Consider the following 18,038-nt stretch of genomic DNA (forward strand, 5'->3'; position numbering starts at 1 on the left):
GATTTTGGAGTTTTGGAATTTTGGAATTTTGGAGTTCTGAGCAGCCGTTCAACTGTTCTTAAGGTTTTCCTGAGCCATTAAAGCAAATGGCAGCAACTGCTGGCAAAACAATTTATTTATTATTTATTTCATAAAGGAATTATATGCTGCTTGTTTTAAAAAAAACACACACGCTCAAAGTGGTTAACAAAAAAAGCAAAGCGATAAAATCAAGAGTTTGTTGCAACCATACTTAGAAACATACAAAAGTTAAAACACTAAAACAGATTAAAATTACCTTAATTTTCTAAGTGTCTGGATCTAAACAGGAATGGTTCCCCCCCCACACACAATAATATTTATTATTTTTCATACAAAAAACATAACAAAAGAGAGAGTAAACAATAATAAAAGGGGGGAAAGAAAAAGAAAAAAAGAAAAAAGAATATGAAACATAAAATACACCAAATCACCGCATAAACTAAAACTTAGTTAATTAATTAAAATTCATCTTCATAAACATATTACTTGACTTCCTCTAATCTCTTCCCTCTGAATTTCTTAGTAATTATATATAGCAGTTTCCAATATCATTATTTCTTAAAACCATATCACAGTCATAATCATATTTCCTAGCTTTTCTTATCGTACATTTTCTTATTTATTTATTTAATCCTAATTTAGGCCTAGGCCTAATTAATTCTTTCAAGTGGTTATATATCTTACAATATTTATTCAAATAGTCTTTGAATTTCTTCCAGTCTTCTTGGTGTTCCTTCTTTCTGGTCGTGGATTCTCCCGGTGAGATCAGCCAGCTCCATAAACTCCATCATCTTCATCTGCCATTCTTCTACCATTGGTAGCTCTTGTGATTTCCATTTTTTGGCTAGTAAAATCCGTGCAGCAGCTGTGGCGTACAAAAATACTTTTACATCTTTTGGGGGCAGTTCAGAACCTGTTATTCCAAGGAGAAAGGCTTCTGGTTTCTTCATAAGTGTATATTTCATCATTTTTTAAAATACATTATAAATTTTTTCCCAGAAGTCTTTTTCCCAGAAAACTAAACAGGAATGTTTTTAGCAGGTGCCAGAAAGAGTACAGTGAAGATTCCTGCTAAATATCAATCAGCAGGGAGTTCCAAAGTGTAGGCGCTGCCACAGTAAACAATTGGATTGTTACAGATGCGGAATGCAGTAATGGCAATTCCACTGATCAAAGCGATCCAATCCAAATTAATGCAGGGCATACACAGTTTGCTACTGCAGAGAGAATTCTGCCAGTGTGCCAATGTTGGCAGAGGGAGTCATCTAGTGGATGTCATGTGCCATACCTATTCCTTTAGTTATGGATCATCGTAGCCATCAAGAATTGCATTTATATACCACCTTATGGCTGGGCTGGATGAATCCCTAGCCGGAATTAATATTGCTGGAAGAAATATCAAAAACCTCAGATATGCAGATGACACAACCTTGATGGCAGAAAGTGAAGAGGAATTAAAGAACCTTTAATGAGGGTGAAAGAGGAGAGCGCAAAATATGGTCTGAAGCTCAACATCAAAAAACCAAAGATCAAGGCCACTGGGCCCATCATCTCCTGGCAAATAGAAGGGGAAGAAATGGAGGCAGTGAGAGATTTTACTTTCTTGGGCTCCATGATCACCACAGATGGTGACAGCAGCCACGAAATTAAAAGACGCCTGCTCCTTGGCAGAAAAGCAATGACAAACCTAGACAGCATCTTAAAAAGCAGAGACATCACCTTGCCAACAAAGGTTCGTATACTTCAAGCTCTGGTTTCCCCAGTAGTGATGTATGGAAGTGAGAGCTGGACCATAAAGAAGGCTGATCGCCGAAGAATTGATGCTTTTGAATTATGGTGCTGGAGGAGACTCTTGAGAGTCCCATGGACTGCAAGAAGATCAAACCTCTCCATTCTTGAGGAAATCAGCCCTGAGTGCTCTCTGGAAGGACAGATCCTGAAGCTGAGGCTCCAATACTTTGGCCACCTCATGAGAAGAGAAGACTCCCTGGAAAGGACCCTGATGTGGGGAAAGATGGAGGGCACAAGGAGAAGGGGACAACAGAGGACGAGATGGTTGGACAGTGTTCTCAAAGCTACCAGCATGAGTTTGACCAAACTGCGGGAGGCAGTGGAAGACAGGAGTGCCTGGCGTGCTCTGGTCCATGGGGTCACGAAGAGTCAGTCATGACTAAACAACTAAACAACAACACCACCTTACGGCCAATGTTGAGCTGTGGTTCAGGAGCTGCCAACCCTTTTGGGCCCTCGAACACATTTGGAAACCTGAGGAACTGCTGTGGGCAACACCCCCCTGCAGTATCATACCATTTCAAACAATCCTGGCTCCCTGCAAGGAATGCTGGGAATGTCATTTGTTAAGGGTGCTGAGAGTCGTTAGGAGATGCTTATTCCCCTCACAGGATATGAATCTCAGAGCGGTTTAACTACCGATGCCTCTTCTTGTGAAACTCTGGGATTTGTAGCGCCGTGCGGGGAATAGGCAGAAGGCCTTCTTGGTAGTGGCGCCTGCCCTGTGGAACTCCCTCCCACCAGATGTCAAGGAAATAAACAACTATCTGGCACACTGGAGAGCCAGTGTGGTGTAGTGGTTAAGAGCAGTAGTCCCATAATCTGGGGAACCGGGTTCACGTCTCCGCTCCTCCACAGGCAGCTGCTGGGTGACCTTGGGCCAGTCACACTTCTTTGAAGTCTCTCAGCCCCACTCATCTCACAGAGTGTTTGTTGTGGGGGAGGAAGGGAAAGGAGAATGTTAGCCGCTTTGAGACCCCTGAAGGGGAGTGAAAGGCGGGATATCAAATCCAAACTCTTCTTCTTCTTCTTCTTTTAGAAGACACCTGAAGGCAGCCCTGTTTAGGGAAGTTTTTAATGACTGATGTTTTAATGCATTTTTATTCTTTTGTTGGAAGCCGCCCATAGTGGCTGGGGAAACCCAGCCAGATGGGCGGGGTATAAATAATAATTTATTATTATTATTATTAACCTATGGCAGGCATAGGCAAACTCAGCCCTCCTGATGTTTTTAGGACTACAACTCCCATCATCCCTGACCACTGGTCTTGTTAGCCAGGGGTGATGGGAGTTGTAGTCCCAAAACATCGGGAGGGCCGAGGTTGCCTATTATTATTATTATTATTATTATTATTATTATTATCATCGTCGTCGTCATCATCATCATCATCATCATCATCATCATCATCTTCTAACACCTCTCAGCACACTTAAGAAACAGCAGTTCCCAGCATTCTTTGGGGGAAGCCATAATAGTTTAAAGTGATTTAAAGGTATAGTGCAGAAGGGGGACTAAATTTAGATATAATGTTTGGGGTTCTCTTCTGGCCTGGCACAGTTTGGAAAGATTTATTGGGGGGGGGGTTATTATTTGGAAGACTGCCTTCCTCCCCTCCAATTCAAATTTAAAAAGAATAAAGCTGTTGCTAAAAATAGCACAGAAAGCCCTTGTGAAGGACTCTTAGGAAAAATGCAATTTCTTCTTTTATCTCCTTCTCAAAGATTGCTGCAATTGTTCTATGAAAAGCCCTCTCCCCCCCCCCCCCCCTTGCACTCCGGCTACACGACAGAGCAAAATTACGGTGATCACTCACAGGAATTGCAAATCCCCTGCTATGTTCTCAACTGAAGCACCTGTCTATAAAAGGGCTTTTCTCAAAACGTGGTCTGCTGGCTGGATTCATGAATCAAAATGCAGGAGATTTCTGTCACCTTTCAGCAAGTCAATATTAAACCCATTCATCAAATCAATTCACTCTGTTTGTGTGTGTGTGTGTCAACAACCACTTGCTGATGCATTTCGGTTGTGCTACGTTTATCATCAGTATAATTTGTGACACTTTGTGCTGCTCTGATCTGACTGGAAGCAGGGATTCAACCCCATCGTGCCTATCTTCTTCTTTTAATTATTATACATTTTTATTAATTTTAACATTTCATTTCCAACAGTCATTTAGCATAATTTCTGGTCTTATACAATATTTTGGACTTCCGTCAACAACCTCTGAAGATTTCCCATTCTTTATCACTTATTCCGCATTTCTTAATTTCTCTATTACTTTTAATTATTGTTAACTAATAGTTCTCTTCATAGTCTTCCTTGCAATATTTCACCTAATCCTCCTTACAGAACTTCTTGCAATCCTACTAGCGTGATCTGTTTATTACAATTGCTTTTCAAATAGTTCAAATATTTACTCCAGTCTTCTAAGAATCTCTGGTCCCGCAGGTTTCGACTCCTTCCTGTTAATTTACCTCATTCTGCATAGTCCATTAATTTCATTTGCCGCTCTTCTTTCGTCGGTAATTCTTCTTGCTTCCATTTTTGTGCCAAAAATATTCTTGCTGCCATTATTGCACATAAAAATAATTTACAGTCCTGTCTGTTAATGTCCTCCACTACAATGCCAAGTAAAAGCATTGTGCCTATCTTCAATCAGAAGCACCCCATCAAATTCAATGGAGCTTAGCCAGTGATGTTTTTCTAGAGAAACAGGTGCTGGACCTCACCATGAATGTTTTCCTTGCTCTCTTATAATGGCACCCACCTAAGGGGTGCCAGGACCGGGTTCTGCTGAATTCCAGCTGAAAAAAAGCCCTGGGCTTAGCTCTCCCCACCCTCAAAATATTCGGTGTTGGAGAAATTCATTTACCCTGCAATAGCCTGGCCTTCACCAGTTTTTGAACCAACGGTTGTGTCTCCTTTAATTCAGCATTTAAGAGAATGTCAGTGTTCAGTCTCACAATAGTTCTGATTGTCCTTGTTACAGAAGAGCTGCTTTTTTCCCTTTCAGTTTCTCTTAAGCCGCTTTGTGGGTCCGGTCTTTGGGACAGAGGCTTGCGAATACGTACCCTATATTGAAAGCACATGGCTTCCGCCAAAGAATTCTGGCATCTGTATGTATAAAATGTTACAGTGTTCCCAGGGCAATTAACAAGTACCGTATTTTTCCGTGTATAAGACGCCCCCATGTATAAGACGCCCCCTAATTTTTGGGGACTCCAAATTAAGAAAACACCCCTCAGCACTACCCGTGTATAAGACGAGCCCCAATTTTAAACCTAACAACCTAGTCTTATACACGGAAAAATACGGTACATCTATTAAAAAAAATACACACTCAAGAACCAAAAAGCAGTAGGCTTTTTAGTAACTGCTGAATAAAATGTGTCAGGTAGGCCATTTGTATAATCCTCATAATATCGCTTGGAGTTTCGCAACTCTGCTGTGGCAGTTCTTTTGTTCCTTACAGACACTCCCTCAGAAATGTGGGTCGCATCCATACCACACATTTAAAGCACTCATACCAATTTAACCAACACAGTCTAGGGTGCTGACTTGAGCCCCAGCTTATGGGTGCCCAATGATGCCTGTGACGTAACATGATGACATCATGACGTCACGTTGCGTCAGTTGTGTGGCGCCGCTTCCGAGGCCTCACAGGTATGGGATGTGAAACACAGGAACAGTCAATTATAACATTCCTAGAGTGTACATGTTTAGACATGGGGAGGGATGTTTGTCCAGCCAGCAGGTAAACTTCCTGTTTCCCTCTGGGCTGGGACAGACTTCCTCCCCATGTGACTAGAGGTCGGTGTGGCCTCACCTGTGCAGGTAACGACAAAAGCACAGGGCAGGGGCAGCCATCTCTCTCTCTTCTCTTCCTTCGAAGAAGCAACATCTGCTAAGCTAAAGATGCCCTCTTGGCTCCGAGCCAAGAGAGGACAAAGGGACTATCTTCTTATAAGATAGAATCCAAATGTATATTACTTTATTAAGCTGTCTGCCTTCTGGGATCCAATTGTGAACAGAATGTGAGTAAACTCTTTTTATACTTTTGTAAAGGACTGTGTCATGTCTTCTATTTTAAGAGGAAATAAAGCAGAAACTGCCAACCTAGCAGTTCAAAAGCACCTCCGGGTGCAAGTAGATAAATAGGGACCGCTTACCAGCGGGAAGGTAAACGGCGTTTCCGTGTGCGGCTCTGGCTCGCCAGAGCAGCGATGTCACGCTGGCCACGTGACCCGGAAGTGTCTCCGGACAGCGCTGGCCCCTGGCCTCTTGAGATGGGCGCACAACCCCAGAGTCTGTCAAGACTGGCCCGTACGGGCAGGGGTACCTTTACCTTTACCTAAAGCAGAAACTACCAGAGTAATTATTATAGAGGTTCTAACGAACCTGAGCAGACGCTACCGTTGCAAACTTAAAATAAAGGGGAATGTTTTACTCTGCTGATATTGGGAACTTGTTAACACAAGTTGGATAAGGATATAATCACACAATATATCCTCTCCTGCATCCCTGAACATTCCCACAACATGGTCTCGGAGATTATGCCAGAACCTCAGTTTCTACCAGAAGTCACATTCAGAGGTCTGGCAGGGCCTCGGACGTCACTTCTGAGACCTTGCAGGGTCTTGAAGGTCATATCCGAGTCTTCACAAGACCTCCGAAGGTCCTCTGGGACGTTGCGTTGGGGCTCCGACACAACTTCCGGTGGAAACCAGAAATCACATCAGAACCCCATGTTGTGGGTGCTAAGCACCCACAATTTGGGGTGGGTGCCCTGGCACCCAGGGCCCCCTAGACCTGGCACCTATGATCACAGTTCCCTCTAAAGAATTCTGGGAACTGCTATTTTTTAAGGGTACTGATTGTTAGGTGACCCCTCACAGAGCTACAATTCCCAGCACTCTTAACAAACTACAGTCTCCAGGACTCTTTAAGGAAAGTGGGATAAAAATAATAAATCTCATTTAATTTTTATTTGCTTACAGACTGTCTCATTTGCATTTATCAACTGACTCTTAAAACAAAACAAAACAGATTTGAGGTTAAAGACTAAATAAGTACCGTATTTTTCACTCTATAGGACGCACCTGACCATAGGACGCACCTTGTTTTAGAGGGGGAGAACAAGAAAAAAAAAATTGCCCCTCTCTGCTCAGCGCCCCTTCAGCGAAGCGGCAGGAGAAACGGAGCCCCTTCTATTTCTCCTCCCGCTTGGCTGAAGGGGCGCTGCGCAGCTCTCCCTCTCTGCTGAAGCCAGGAGAGTCTTGCTCTCCTGGCTTCAGCGAAAGGAACCTGAAGCTTGCGGAGCACAGCGGGAACTCGCGCTGCGCTCCAAAGGCTTCAGGCGGCTATCCCTGAAGCCTGGAGAGCGAGAGGGGTCAGTGCGCACTGACCCCTCTCGCTCTCCAGGCTTCAGCGAAAGCAATGCGAAGCCTCCGGAGCATGGAGTGCTCCCTCTGCGCATCGGAGGCTTCGCGTTGCTATCGCTGAAGCCAAGGAGCCTGCATTCGCTCCATAGGATGCACACACATTTCCCCTTAATTTTGGAGGGGAAAAGGTGCGTCCTATAGAGCGAAAAATACGGTATTTCATCACTGGTTATTTCCATCACATACATCTCCTTACCTTGAGCGCATTCACTTTATTTTCACCTTGGCTGAGATCCTCAATGGTTTCCATCAGGTCTTTACATGTGTCCAGGTTGCCTCCACAGCTGACCAGCTGCTCATACAATCCTTCTAGCTTCTCCTTCTTTTCTTCCCCCAAAGCCTGCATGACTTCCTCATACCTTTGCTCGAGGGTCAGCATGAGATCATTGTAGCCCCTCTCCAAGTTCTGCTCCTGCCTAGCAAAATTCTCCTGGAAGGAAGCATTTCAGGGTTGGAATGGGTTTGCTGAGCAGTTGCCACCCAAAAGATCCACGAAAGGACCTACACGACAAACCTGCCCTGGTTTTATAATACCGGTTCAGCCATAATAGTTTTTTTTTAAAAGAAGCAGATTTTCCAGCTGCACAAATTTCCTGCCAGACACCCCACACTAAAAAGAGAGAAATCTGAGTTAACACAAAGCGCGCTTTGCTCTTGGCATCAATGGCAGTTTCTCTATAGGAGCCGGTTGTTGTTATCTACTACGCAGCAACGGTTCATTTATGGGTCTGTCTTAATTCAGTAAGCTGAACAAACATAAACCCCTGCATTGCAAAATGGGACAATCTACAAAAAGGCAAACACAACACGCTGGCTAATAACTTAGTAAATATATAATCGGTATGATGTCATTCAAAATATACGAATAAGCCACTTCAAAATAATATATATATCATACAACACATCTCACAAAAAATACAAGTAATTGCAAGTTGTTATATGTATCAGAGTCAAATAATAAAGGTTCAAACAACCAATGAATAGCTTAGAGATGTTTTCCTTTGAGACTTGTGTGAGACGCCTTCTGTTGAGAGATGGTTTGGTGTTCATTGGTTGTTATCAGCGGATCAGCTGATAAGCGGCTTAGGGCTTAGGAAAAGGGGGAAAAGGGGGGGGAAAACCCGCAGGAACTCGCAAGACATTTTTGTCTTGCGAAGCAAGCCCATAGGGAAATTCGTTTTGCGAAGCGCCTCCAAAACGGAAAACCCTTTCGTCTAGTGGGTTTTCCGTCTTGCAAGGCGTTCGTCTTGCGGGGCACCACTGTACAGTGGCGTAGCGTGGGTTGTCAGCACCCGGGGCAAGGCAAGTAATTTGCGCCCCCTAACCCGTGGATTTTAGTAGGGGCAGAGAGCTGCAAGTGCGAGCGCCCCCCCCCCGATGTTGCGCCCAGTGTGGCCGGCCCCCCCTGCACCCCCACACTACGCCACTGTACATATAACAACTTGCAGTTACTTGTATATTTTGTGAGATGTGTTGTATGATATACATATTATTTTGAAGTGGCTTATTCGTATATTTTGAATGACATCATACTGATTATATATTAAGTTATTAGCCAGCGTGTTGCTTTTGCATTTTTGTAGATTAATTCAGTAACCAACAGAGGTGCAAAACTTCAAGGGTATTTACAAAGACAACCCAAACATTACTTGCCTGAAGATGAAGGAGGAGAGCAGATTTCAGCCCCAAAGAAGAAGGTATTTTAACATGGTTTGGCAGTTTAGGGAGGAGTTCAGTATGGATGGGGCTTGTCTGATCTCAACGGTAGGAAGTCCCATAAAATTCGGCCCACAATCCTCAACCTGTGGTTTTTAGTGGATACGCACCATGGGGGACTTCTAACAGTGACTCCCCTGAAGACCTCTGTGACTGAGCAGGGATGTAAGGGATCAGGTCATCCTTGAGGTATCTTGGGTCCAAATTACTAACTTAATACAAGAACCTTGAACCTGGTCTTGTAGCATGTGAGCAGCCAGTGCCGACCTTTGAGCACTAGAATTATGCGCTGGCAATAATCAACCGTCCAACTGCAACATTTGGAAAACCCAAAGGTAGCCCCACAATCAAATATTGAGGTCCCATTCTTGAGGTTTCCAATGCATGAAGATGTCTCACCTCGATGGTGATAAAAATTTCCTCCAAGTGGCTAGAAAAGCTCTCCAGGTGAGTGATCTGATCTTCCAGTCTGCATACGTTTTTCCGAAACTCATCCTATTCAAGAAATGACAGCGTTTAGCATACTGGATTGTTGTGGAAAGAGAAACCCCCCTCCTTACAGACTGGATTGGCTGGTTTTCCATTGTCCTCACTGTTAAGTTGTGGGTGAACATATCAGACGACACAGCGATTCTTCAAACAGCTCTTGTTTATTCACAGGCCAGAACAGAACTGGACTGAAGGGTTCAGCCATCCTGCTTATATAGAGCTCCAGTACAACATAACTGTAACAACTTTCTGTAACTATCCAATCACTGAACATCACTTTCAATCCCTTATTTGCATATGTGGACCTGAACTATCTACAGTATTCTCCTGCTGGCCCAGGGTGAGAACTTCAGTACATAACACTCACCTTTGCAATTTCCACCACGCTGCTAAGAGGAATGACCTCGTGCTCGCTGTGGTCGCCACTCTGCTGACCAACAGCTCTGATCGGGACACAGCACGTAATGCAGTATGTATCTTCCATTTTGTCGCTCTCTCTCGTGTTGTCCACGGAAGGCAACCTTTGCTCCTCTGCGCCTTGAGTCTTACTGGTTTCGCACAAGCCCAGATCTCGCCTCCGGAAGGGCTCTTCCGAAAAGAGCTCCAGATCTTCAGCTGAGTCATAAAGCTCCAAGTGGTAGAATCTGGGGGGTTCTGCCTCATTCTCTTCGGATCGCGTGTCCATTGCAGGAACAGAAAGACGGGATGCCAATCTATCCTGCAGAGAGAGTTGTTTGGGTTATGAGCAGCTGAGGAACAAAATGCCACAAGATGTTCAGACCAGGCAGAGGGAGAGCTGCATGGCCACAATGGCACGAAGGAAGAACAAAATACATTGGTACCTCTGGTTAAGAACTTAATTCGTTCTGGAGGTCGGTCCATTCTTAACCTGAAACTGTTCTTAACCTGTGGCACCACTTTAGCTAATGGGGCCTCCTGCTGCTGCCGCACCGCCAGAGCACGATTTCTGTTCTCATCTGAAGCAAAGTTCTTAACCCGAGGTACTATTTCTGGGTTAGCAGAGTCTGTAACCTGAAGCATCTGTAACCTGAGGTACCACTGTATTGGCACTTTTAATAAGCAGGAGGAGTTACTTTTGTGTAGTGAAAAAGCCAAAGCCCTGGCGTATCTTAAAGATTTAAATCAGGGGTTTTTTGGTTGTTGTTCTTAGCCTGGGGGCCACATGACATTCTGTGAAATTTTTCGGGGGCCTAATGACCAGTGGTGGGCAGGGGGGCCAGAAGAAAACATAGGCGGAGCAACAACAACAAAACCTTGCCTTTGTACAGGTCCGCTCACCTTCCGGGGTAGGTGGTGTTGCAGCCCAGCATCCGTGCCCTCATAGTGACCCGGCTGGGGGGCGGGAGATTGACGCCCCCTCCACACCAACCCCCTCCACGTCACCCCTCCCCGGCCAATCCATGCCGGCAGGGGGCGTGGCCACAGGTAATTTAAACCGCGGTGTGGCTGGGGGCTTCCCACTAGTCTCCACGCCAGATCTCCTTACCCATCCACCCTCTTTTTAAGTTTTGGTTTGGCATGACCTTGCTATGGACAAATGTCGGCCGCCTTGTTGTTGGTAGGAATTTTTCCACTTGGCGAATTGGCACCAGCCATTTGGCTCTCGACTGCCTTGTAGTCATCGTCACAACTTTGCAAGGTTAGGCATTGGGTAAGCCTTTGTTTAAGGGCATCCTGTTTTGATAAGGGCATCCTGTTAAAGGGATCCAGGGGTGTGGAGTCTGTCCGAAGCCCAGGTGTGGGCTAGGGCCATGCCACTACCTCAACAGGGACCCCCTCGGATGCCCCTATTTTATGTAAGTCTTAGGGTTCCCCCTTCTGATGGTTTGCCCTTAATTCGACTCCCTGCAGACGGGCGGCTGTCAAGATATAGCCTGGTTTCACCCAATGCCTAAGCCAAACCGCTCACATCTGTAACCAATACAGTGGTACCTTGGGTTACATATGCTTCAGGTTACATACACTTCAGGTTACAGACTCCACTACCCCAGAAATATTACCTTGGGTTAAGAACTTTGCTTCAGGATGAGAACAGAAATTGCGCGGCGGCAGCAAGAGGCCCTGTTAGCTAAAGTGGTGCTTCAGGTTAAGAACAGTTTCAGGTTAAGAACAGACCTCTGGAATGAATTAAGTACGTAACCAGAGGTACCAATGTACAGTCGTGGCCTGTTTAAGTTCATAATCCAAAACACTGATGGTGTGTTTATTAAGCAGTGCGGAACTACAGGGCACAGGGCCTTGGCACGCAATGGGCTTGTTTCCTCATTTGAACACATTCTTGTCTATCATGCAGTGGCGTAGCTAGTTGCTTGGGCGCCCGTGGTGGCACAAATGCCTTGCACCCGGGGGCGGGGCAAGAAGCCCATGGGGCGGGGCAAGCCGGGGCAGAACACGCTGCACGGAACTTCCACAGAGTCCGCAAGCCCCACGTTGCTGTTTCGGGCAGCATGGAGCCTGCAGGTGCCTGAGCCACTGCGTCACTCCCCAGGAGAGGCGTGTGGCTCGGGCGCACTGCAGGCTAGGCCCACCTTCATCCCCTTCAGTGATGACACCCAGGGCGTCCCCCACCCACCGCACCCCCTTTTCTATGCCACCGCTATCATGCAAGTAGCCACACAAGAACACTCAAAGAGGAAGTGAAGCAGGACTGATGGAAAATGTGGCTCAGTAGGGTGTTTGGCGTTAAAGCTATGGTTTTCCCAGTAGTGATGTATGGAAGTGAGAGCTGGACCATAAAGAAGGCTGATCGCCGAAGAATTGATGCTTTTGAATTATGGTGCTGGAGGAAACTCTTGAGAGTCCCATGGACTGCAAGAAGATCAAACCTGTCCATTCTGAAGGAAATCAGCCCTGAGTGCTCACTAGAAGGACAGATCGTGAATCTGAGGCTCCAGTACTTTGGCCACCTCATGAGAAGAGAAGACTCCCTGGAAAAGACCCTGATGTTGGGAAAGACTGAGGGCACAAGGAGAAGGAGACGAAAGAGGACGAGATGGCTGGACAGTGTTCTCAAAGCTACTAGCATGAGTTTGACCGAACTGCGGGAGGCAGTGGAAAACAGGAGTGCCTGGTGTGCTCTGGTTCACGTGGTCATGAAGAGTCCAACACGACTAAACGACTAAACAACAAAAGGGTGTTTGGCCTGAGGAAAGTCCCAATTACCTTATAAAGAGGCCTGTATGAGCAACAGTTGGGATGCGGGTGGCGCTGTGGGTAAAACCTCAGCGCCTAGGGACTTGCCGATCGTATGGTCGGCGGTTCGAATCCCCGCGGCGGGGTGAGCTCCCGTCGTTCAGTCCCAGCTCCTGCCCACCTAGCAGTTCGAAAGCACACTTAAGTGCAAGTAGATAAATAGGTACCGCTTTATAGCGGGAAGGTAAACGGTGTTTCCGTGTGCGGAGCTGGTGCCAGCTCGCCAGAGCAGCTTCGTCACGCTGGCCACGTGACCCGGAAGTGTCTGCGAACAGCGCTGGCCCCCGGCCTCTTAAGCGAGATGGACGCGCAACCCTAGAGTCGGTCATGATTGGCCCGTACGGGCAGGGGTACCTTTACCTTTACCTTTATGAGCAACAGAGCCTCAAGACTCCAGGACTAGCATGGACCTCTGTCCCCCAACAAGGTGCCAACTCTGGGTTTTGTCGCTCTGCCTTTTCACCCTCTAGCACAAGTGGCCTTCCAGTGGCCTTGCTGACCAAGGATCCAATTCAGGTCATTAAGAGAATTTCACGATAGTATAAACTTTACACTACAAAGCCATACATTTTGTTTCGTGGTTTGTTTTTTTTAACAAACATATAATTTCAATTTACAAAGCATGAATGCCCTTTCAAAACTACTGCATGCAGAAATATGCTCTCATTATATTTTTATGCCGCAATCCAATTGCTCACATTTGTCTAAGTTTATTGAGCAGCATTTTTTAAGCTGGAACAAAAAGGGTCATGGAGCAGCTTACCTGGAATCAAAGCAAAACAAGTCCGTCCGTGCAGGTTTACAGTCTTAAAGAAAAGACGCACAAGGGAAAGGGCACAGGGAGGAAAATGGAAAATAAGAATCAAGACTCAGGCATCCATTTTTAAACAATCGCTCCTATATTGAACAGCTGTGCCAGTTCAATCTACCATAATTAAAAAAGGAGAATCTTGCTGTTCTGAAACTTGCCTTCTGTGTAAAGATTCCACAATTTCTTCTGGTGCCCAGATAGCAGTAAACTTCACATTTGTCTCTCCTGACAAACCTTGATTTTCATACAAAGGCAATTCTCTGCCAGGTTCTAGACGGGCGACTGCGGACTTTTTGCTGTAACATGAGACAGCTGCTTCTTTCTGTGAGGGATGTCAGCAGCGATGAGCAAAAGCGACAAATATAGACCACCACCAGCTCTCGTTGCAGGGGAAGATCCTAAACTGTCACGGAGGAGAATGTCAGAAGCTGCCGGGAAAAGTTTGAAACCCCCTTGGAACCCATTCACAACATCCCTCCACCGTTGAATTCCCTGTTTTCCCAGTTTTCAGGCATGAATACTGTTGCTCAGCGAGTCAAAATGCCATCACATTTGCACATCAGGAAAGTTTCAGCCAGGACCCGATGAAGACATGCTCAGAGCCTAAGTTATGGCAGATTTAAGAGGCCCCATAACATTACCCAAAACTGAGTTTAATTCAAAGACGGAAGTCAATGAAAATAGAATAACCTTTGATGTTTGCGCATAAGCCAGGAAAGAGGCAATGGTGGAATCAGAGCCAGGCTGAGACATTTTGCTGCCACAAAAGCTCCCCCCACCCCCAACCTATACACTCTCCCCCTCCCTGCCCCCAGCACCATACCTGGCCCTGCCATCACAACTGCACCCTCACCTGTGGCTGCACCTGTGTTGCTGCCACAAGGGAACATCAGCACTGAGGATGCAGCGGCAGTAGTGAGGGCAATGGCCCCTCCAGGTGGCAGGTAAAGGTAAAGGGACCCCTGACCATTAGGTCCAGTCGTGGCAGACTCTGGGGTTGCAGCGCTCATCTCGCTTTATTGGCCGAGGGAGCCAGCGGACAGCTTCCAGGTCATGTGGCCAGCATGACTAAGCCGCTTCTGGTGAACCAGAGCAGCGCACGGAAACGCCGTTTACCTTCCCGCCAGAGCGGTTCCTATTTATCTACTTGCACTTTGAGGTGCTTTCAAACTGCTAGGTTGGCAGGAGCAGGGACCGAGCAACGGGAGCTCACCCCGTTGCGGGGATTCGAACCGCCGACCTTCTGATCGGCAAGTCCTAGGCTTTGTGTTTTAACCTACAGCGCCACCCACGTCCCTCAGGTGGCAGGGGGAGAACTCAAATCGCCAGGTGGGTGAGAGTACCTTTGACAAAAGGCAAAATTATCACGAGAACTGCGCATGCAGCTTGCAGGCTCCTGCAGTAGCCAGTTTCAAATTCTAGCACAGACTCTCTGGGGCGGTGGCTCTCCTCCCCTCCTCCCCTTTCCCAATTAACCTCCATCTCCAGGGCTCAGTCATGCTTAATGACATCACCCTGGCCTGGCCCCCTCTGTGACATCACCAGGGACCACCCTTAAACCTCAGATTTGGGCCCTGAAATCTCAGGGTGTGGGATGTTCCTCTACTGAGTGTGTGCAGCGGTCACAGATTGTTGGCTGGTTGTTTGTGGAGGGACGGAGCCGGCAGAAAGGAAACTGAGTCGGAGGGGAAATGCCGTGTAGGAAGGCATGGCTGGCTGGCTGGCTGGCTGGCGCAGTGAACAAGAACACTGCAGCATTCTGTTGTCAGCCTCACTGGTAGTGCTATCAATTAGTCTGGAAGACAATTTTATCAGAAGTAGATCAGAGGACAAGGTATAAAGGGCCAAAACAGATCCAACGGTAGTTGTGTTAAATTATTTAAAAGGATATGTGGACAAGGTGAGCATCAAAATTGTTACCAACCTATTATTTATAGCGGCAATAATATCCATATTATCTTATGGTGGTTGTTACGACTGATTCTTTAGAATCTGTTGCCTTTATGGCAAAAATAACTTATTATACACACCTGAGAAGAGAAGCAGGCACAGAATAAATATAGACTTTGGGCTGCATTCCTGTACACACACAGTAAGCTCTGTTGAATTCAAAGAAATGTCCTGGTGAATAACAAATACATAGGACTGCACTGACGAGGGTTGATGTTTGTCTTATACTGGAAGAACAAATATTATTAGTGAAATAATTGGAACGTTATAGTAATACATATGCAGAGTTTTTATGTGGAAAGATCCTTGCAAAAAAACAAAACTTGTGCTTGAATTCATTTTAAAGGATAAAACCGTGTTTAGTAGTCTTAAAATAAAACGAGCCATCTGCTACCAAATCCTATCTGTTATGAACTTATATCAGTGATGACCAAACTTGGCCTGCCTTCTGTTTTGGGACTACAACTCCCATCATCCCTAGCTAACAGGACCAGTGGTCAGGGATGATGGGAACTGTAGTCCCCAAACAGCTGGAAGGCTGAGTTTGGCCATCACTAACCTACATAAACAAGACTTAGGCAGAGCGGTCCTTAACCTTGATTGATGCAATTAGAGGAGTTAAGGAAGCAGGAGAGTCATCCACCAGGAAGCACCAGCCAATGGAGGGCATCAGTGTGGCTGCTGAAACTATGGGCATGTGGAAGCGACTGCAGGTGGTATCCCTGGTGAGGGCAGCAATCATGGGCTCTGAATGACTGGGCCAGGCCAGAGCAGTGGCAGACAGATTGCCCCATGGAAGGATCCATTGGGCTGGGAAGGTTGGAGGAAAGGAAAAGGATCCTGGGGAAGGGAAAAGTAGAGGGTGAGGTCTACAGAAGTGCTAGGTTTCCTGGCCAGTCTAGGGGTGCATCTACACACAGGGGGAAAAACCTGCTATAAATGAGTCAGAAATTAAAGCATTATAACAAAAGAAAAAAAACGCTATGTAAAAATTGCATGGAAATTTATTTTGCTCGCCAGTGCCATCTGGTGTTGCATGTTCATAATGCATTCAAAACATTTTTGTTATTAATGTAGATAACGTAGGCTCAGAACCACTGGCTGTTTTGATTTGCGCCTCCCCCTTTCTCTTACAACTCTGTTGCGGTGTGTAAGTGTGTTGTGGTTGGATCAACATCTTTGCTCACGTCACCATGTGCAGCAACTGCTGTGTACAGCATCTTCAGCTGCCTTGAGACTGCACTCAACAAAAGGAGAACCAAAACAATTTGTAGATCCCACAGTTCAAACGACCTCAGAGTTCCTAGTGCAGGTCTCGATCACTGCAGGCACTCTCTCCAGGGCCGGAGTCCCCAGCAACACCCAGTGGTACAGCAGGAACCTGGACAAATCTGGGGCGCTTGAAAAGAGACCTGTTATGTACTGAGTTGAAAAGGATCCAAAATGCCTCAGTCTGATTGGTCCTAGAACAATAGGATCCAGAATGCAGCAGTCTGATTGGTCCTAGAACAATGCAGCAGTATGATTGGTCTGCAGGAGCCACCCATTCCAGCTCCAGATGGAAGTGAATCCACAACCTGATTGGCCTACAGGAGAATCCCGGAATTAGCCAATCACGTGCAGCCCATTGTGTAAATAATGTATATAAAGCAGATACTTTGGGGAAACTTTCATTCCTCCTCACCACTATGAGCTGAATAAAGAGCATGAAATCCACTCTCAACTCTGAGTATATTTCAAGACCTGAAGCAAAACATTCTGGCTTTTTCCCAAACTCCTGCAGATCTTTACCCCTGCCTCCTCCTGGAAATGAGGGAATCTCCACACTTCCCTTTGTCGCGTGATTTCTAAGCACACGCCCAAAATGTTTTTCTTTCCCCCTGAGTTTTGTTGAATTGGAAAGCTTTAAAGTCCAGGTGCATCATCTAATGTTTATCGGATGGATTTCCCCCCTAAATTGATTTTTGAATTCTGAATTTATTGTTATTCACATTTTATACGGTATTTTATGCTGTTTTTTTGTTGCATCAATTAAGTGTTTTAAATTATTGTTAGCCGCCCTGAGCCCGGTTTTCTGAAACGGGAAGGGTGGGGTATAAATAATAAAAAATTATTATTATTATTTATTATAATCTGGATTCAGTGGCAAAGAGCGGTTTTTCGCGGAGAAGAAAAAGAGCGTTCAAACACAGAGCTTTAAAGCGCAGACGTGCCTGGGAATCCGAGTGTGGATAATCCCCAACGTCAATTCAGAGGTAAACAGTGTGTTTTCCCAAAACGGCGTGTTTTCCGGGGAAAGCGGCAGAACGAAACAAAAACCTCTCTGGCGCGGGAAAAGCGGAAGGGTGGGTGACCCTTGAGCCGCCTCTGGACCCTTGGCAGCTGCTTCTAACGCGGGCATCGGATGCTTACAACTTCCAGATTAGGAGGGGATCGCACTTCCCACGGTGCAAAAAAAAAGTCCCTCCTTTCTTTTTAAAGGAGCGTGTTTGCTTTTATGAAGTCCACTTCCTGGGACCAAAAAAAGGGGTGGGGGAAGACGCTCAGTCTCCTCCCACTTGAGAGCCAACCAGCCAACCAGAAGCGGGGACGCCACTCGCGACGT

The 18,038-nt window shown here is 46.0% G+C and overlaps 1 protein-coding gene across 3 annotated transcripts in view; it reads right to left on the reverse strand.

The window, feature by feature from the left end:
* Positions 1 to 13,886, reverse strand: part of FSD2 (fibronectin type III and SPRY domain containing 2) — a 28,412-nt gene extending 14,526 nt beyond the window's left edge. The window contains exons 1-5 of one of the 3 annotated variants that reach the window (XM_079954269.1): positions 13,642 to 13,886; positions 13,436 to 13,478; positions 9,827 to 10,177; positions 9,370 to 9,465; positions 7,451 to 7,684 (exon numbers count right to left, since the gene is read on the reverse strand). In XM_079954269.1, the coding sequence (XP_079810395.1) occupies positions 7,451 to 7,684; positions 9,370 to 9,465; positions 9,827 to 10,144 (648 nt within the window). In that variant the 5' untranslated portion in view covers positions 10,145 to 10,177; positions 13,436 to 13,478; positions 13,642 to 13,886. Of the gene's footprint in view, positions 1 to 7,450; positions 7,685 to 9,369; positions 9,466 to 9,826; positions 10,192 to 13,435; positions 13,479 to 13,641 lie in introns of those variants that run through there. The other 2 variants (XM_079954268.1, XM_079954270.1) reach the window with 2 other exon arrangements.
* Positions 13,887 to 18,038: the final 4,152 nt, after the last annotated feature.

This window comes from Podarcis cretensis, assembly GCF_951804945.1.
Source record: "Podarcis cretensis genome assembly, chromosome: 14".
Classification (NCBI taxonomy): domain Eukaryota; kingdom Metazoa; phylum Chordata; class Lepidosauria; order Squamata; family Lacertidae; genus Podarcis; species Podarcis cretensis.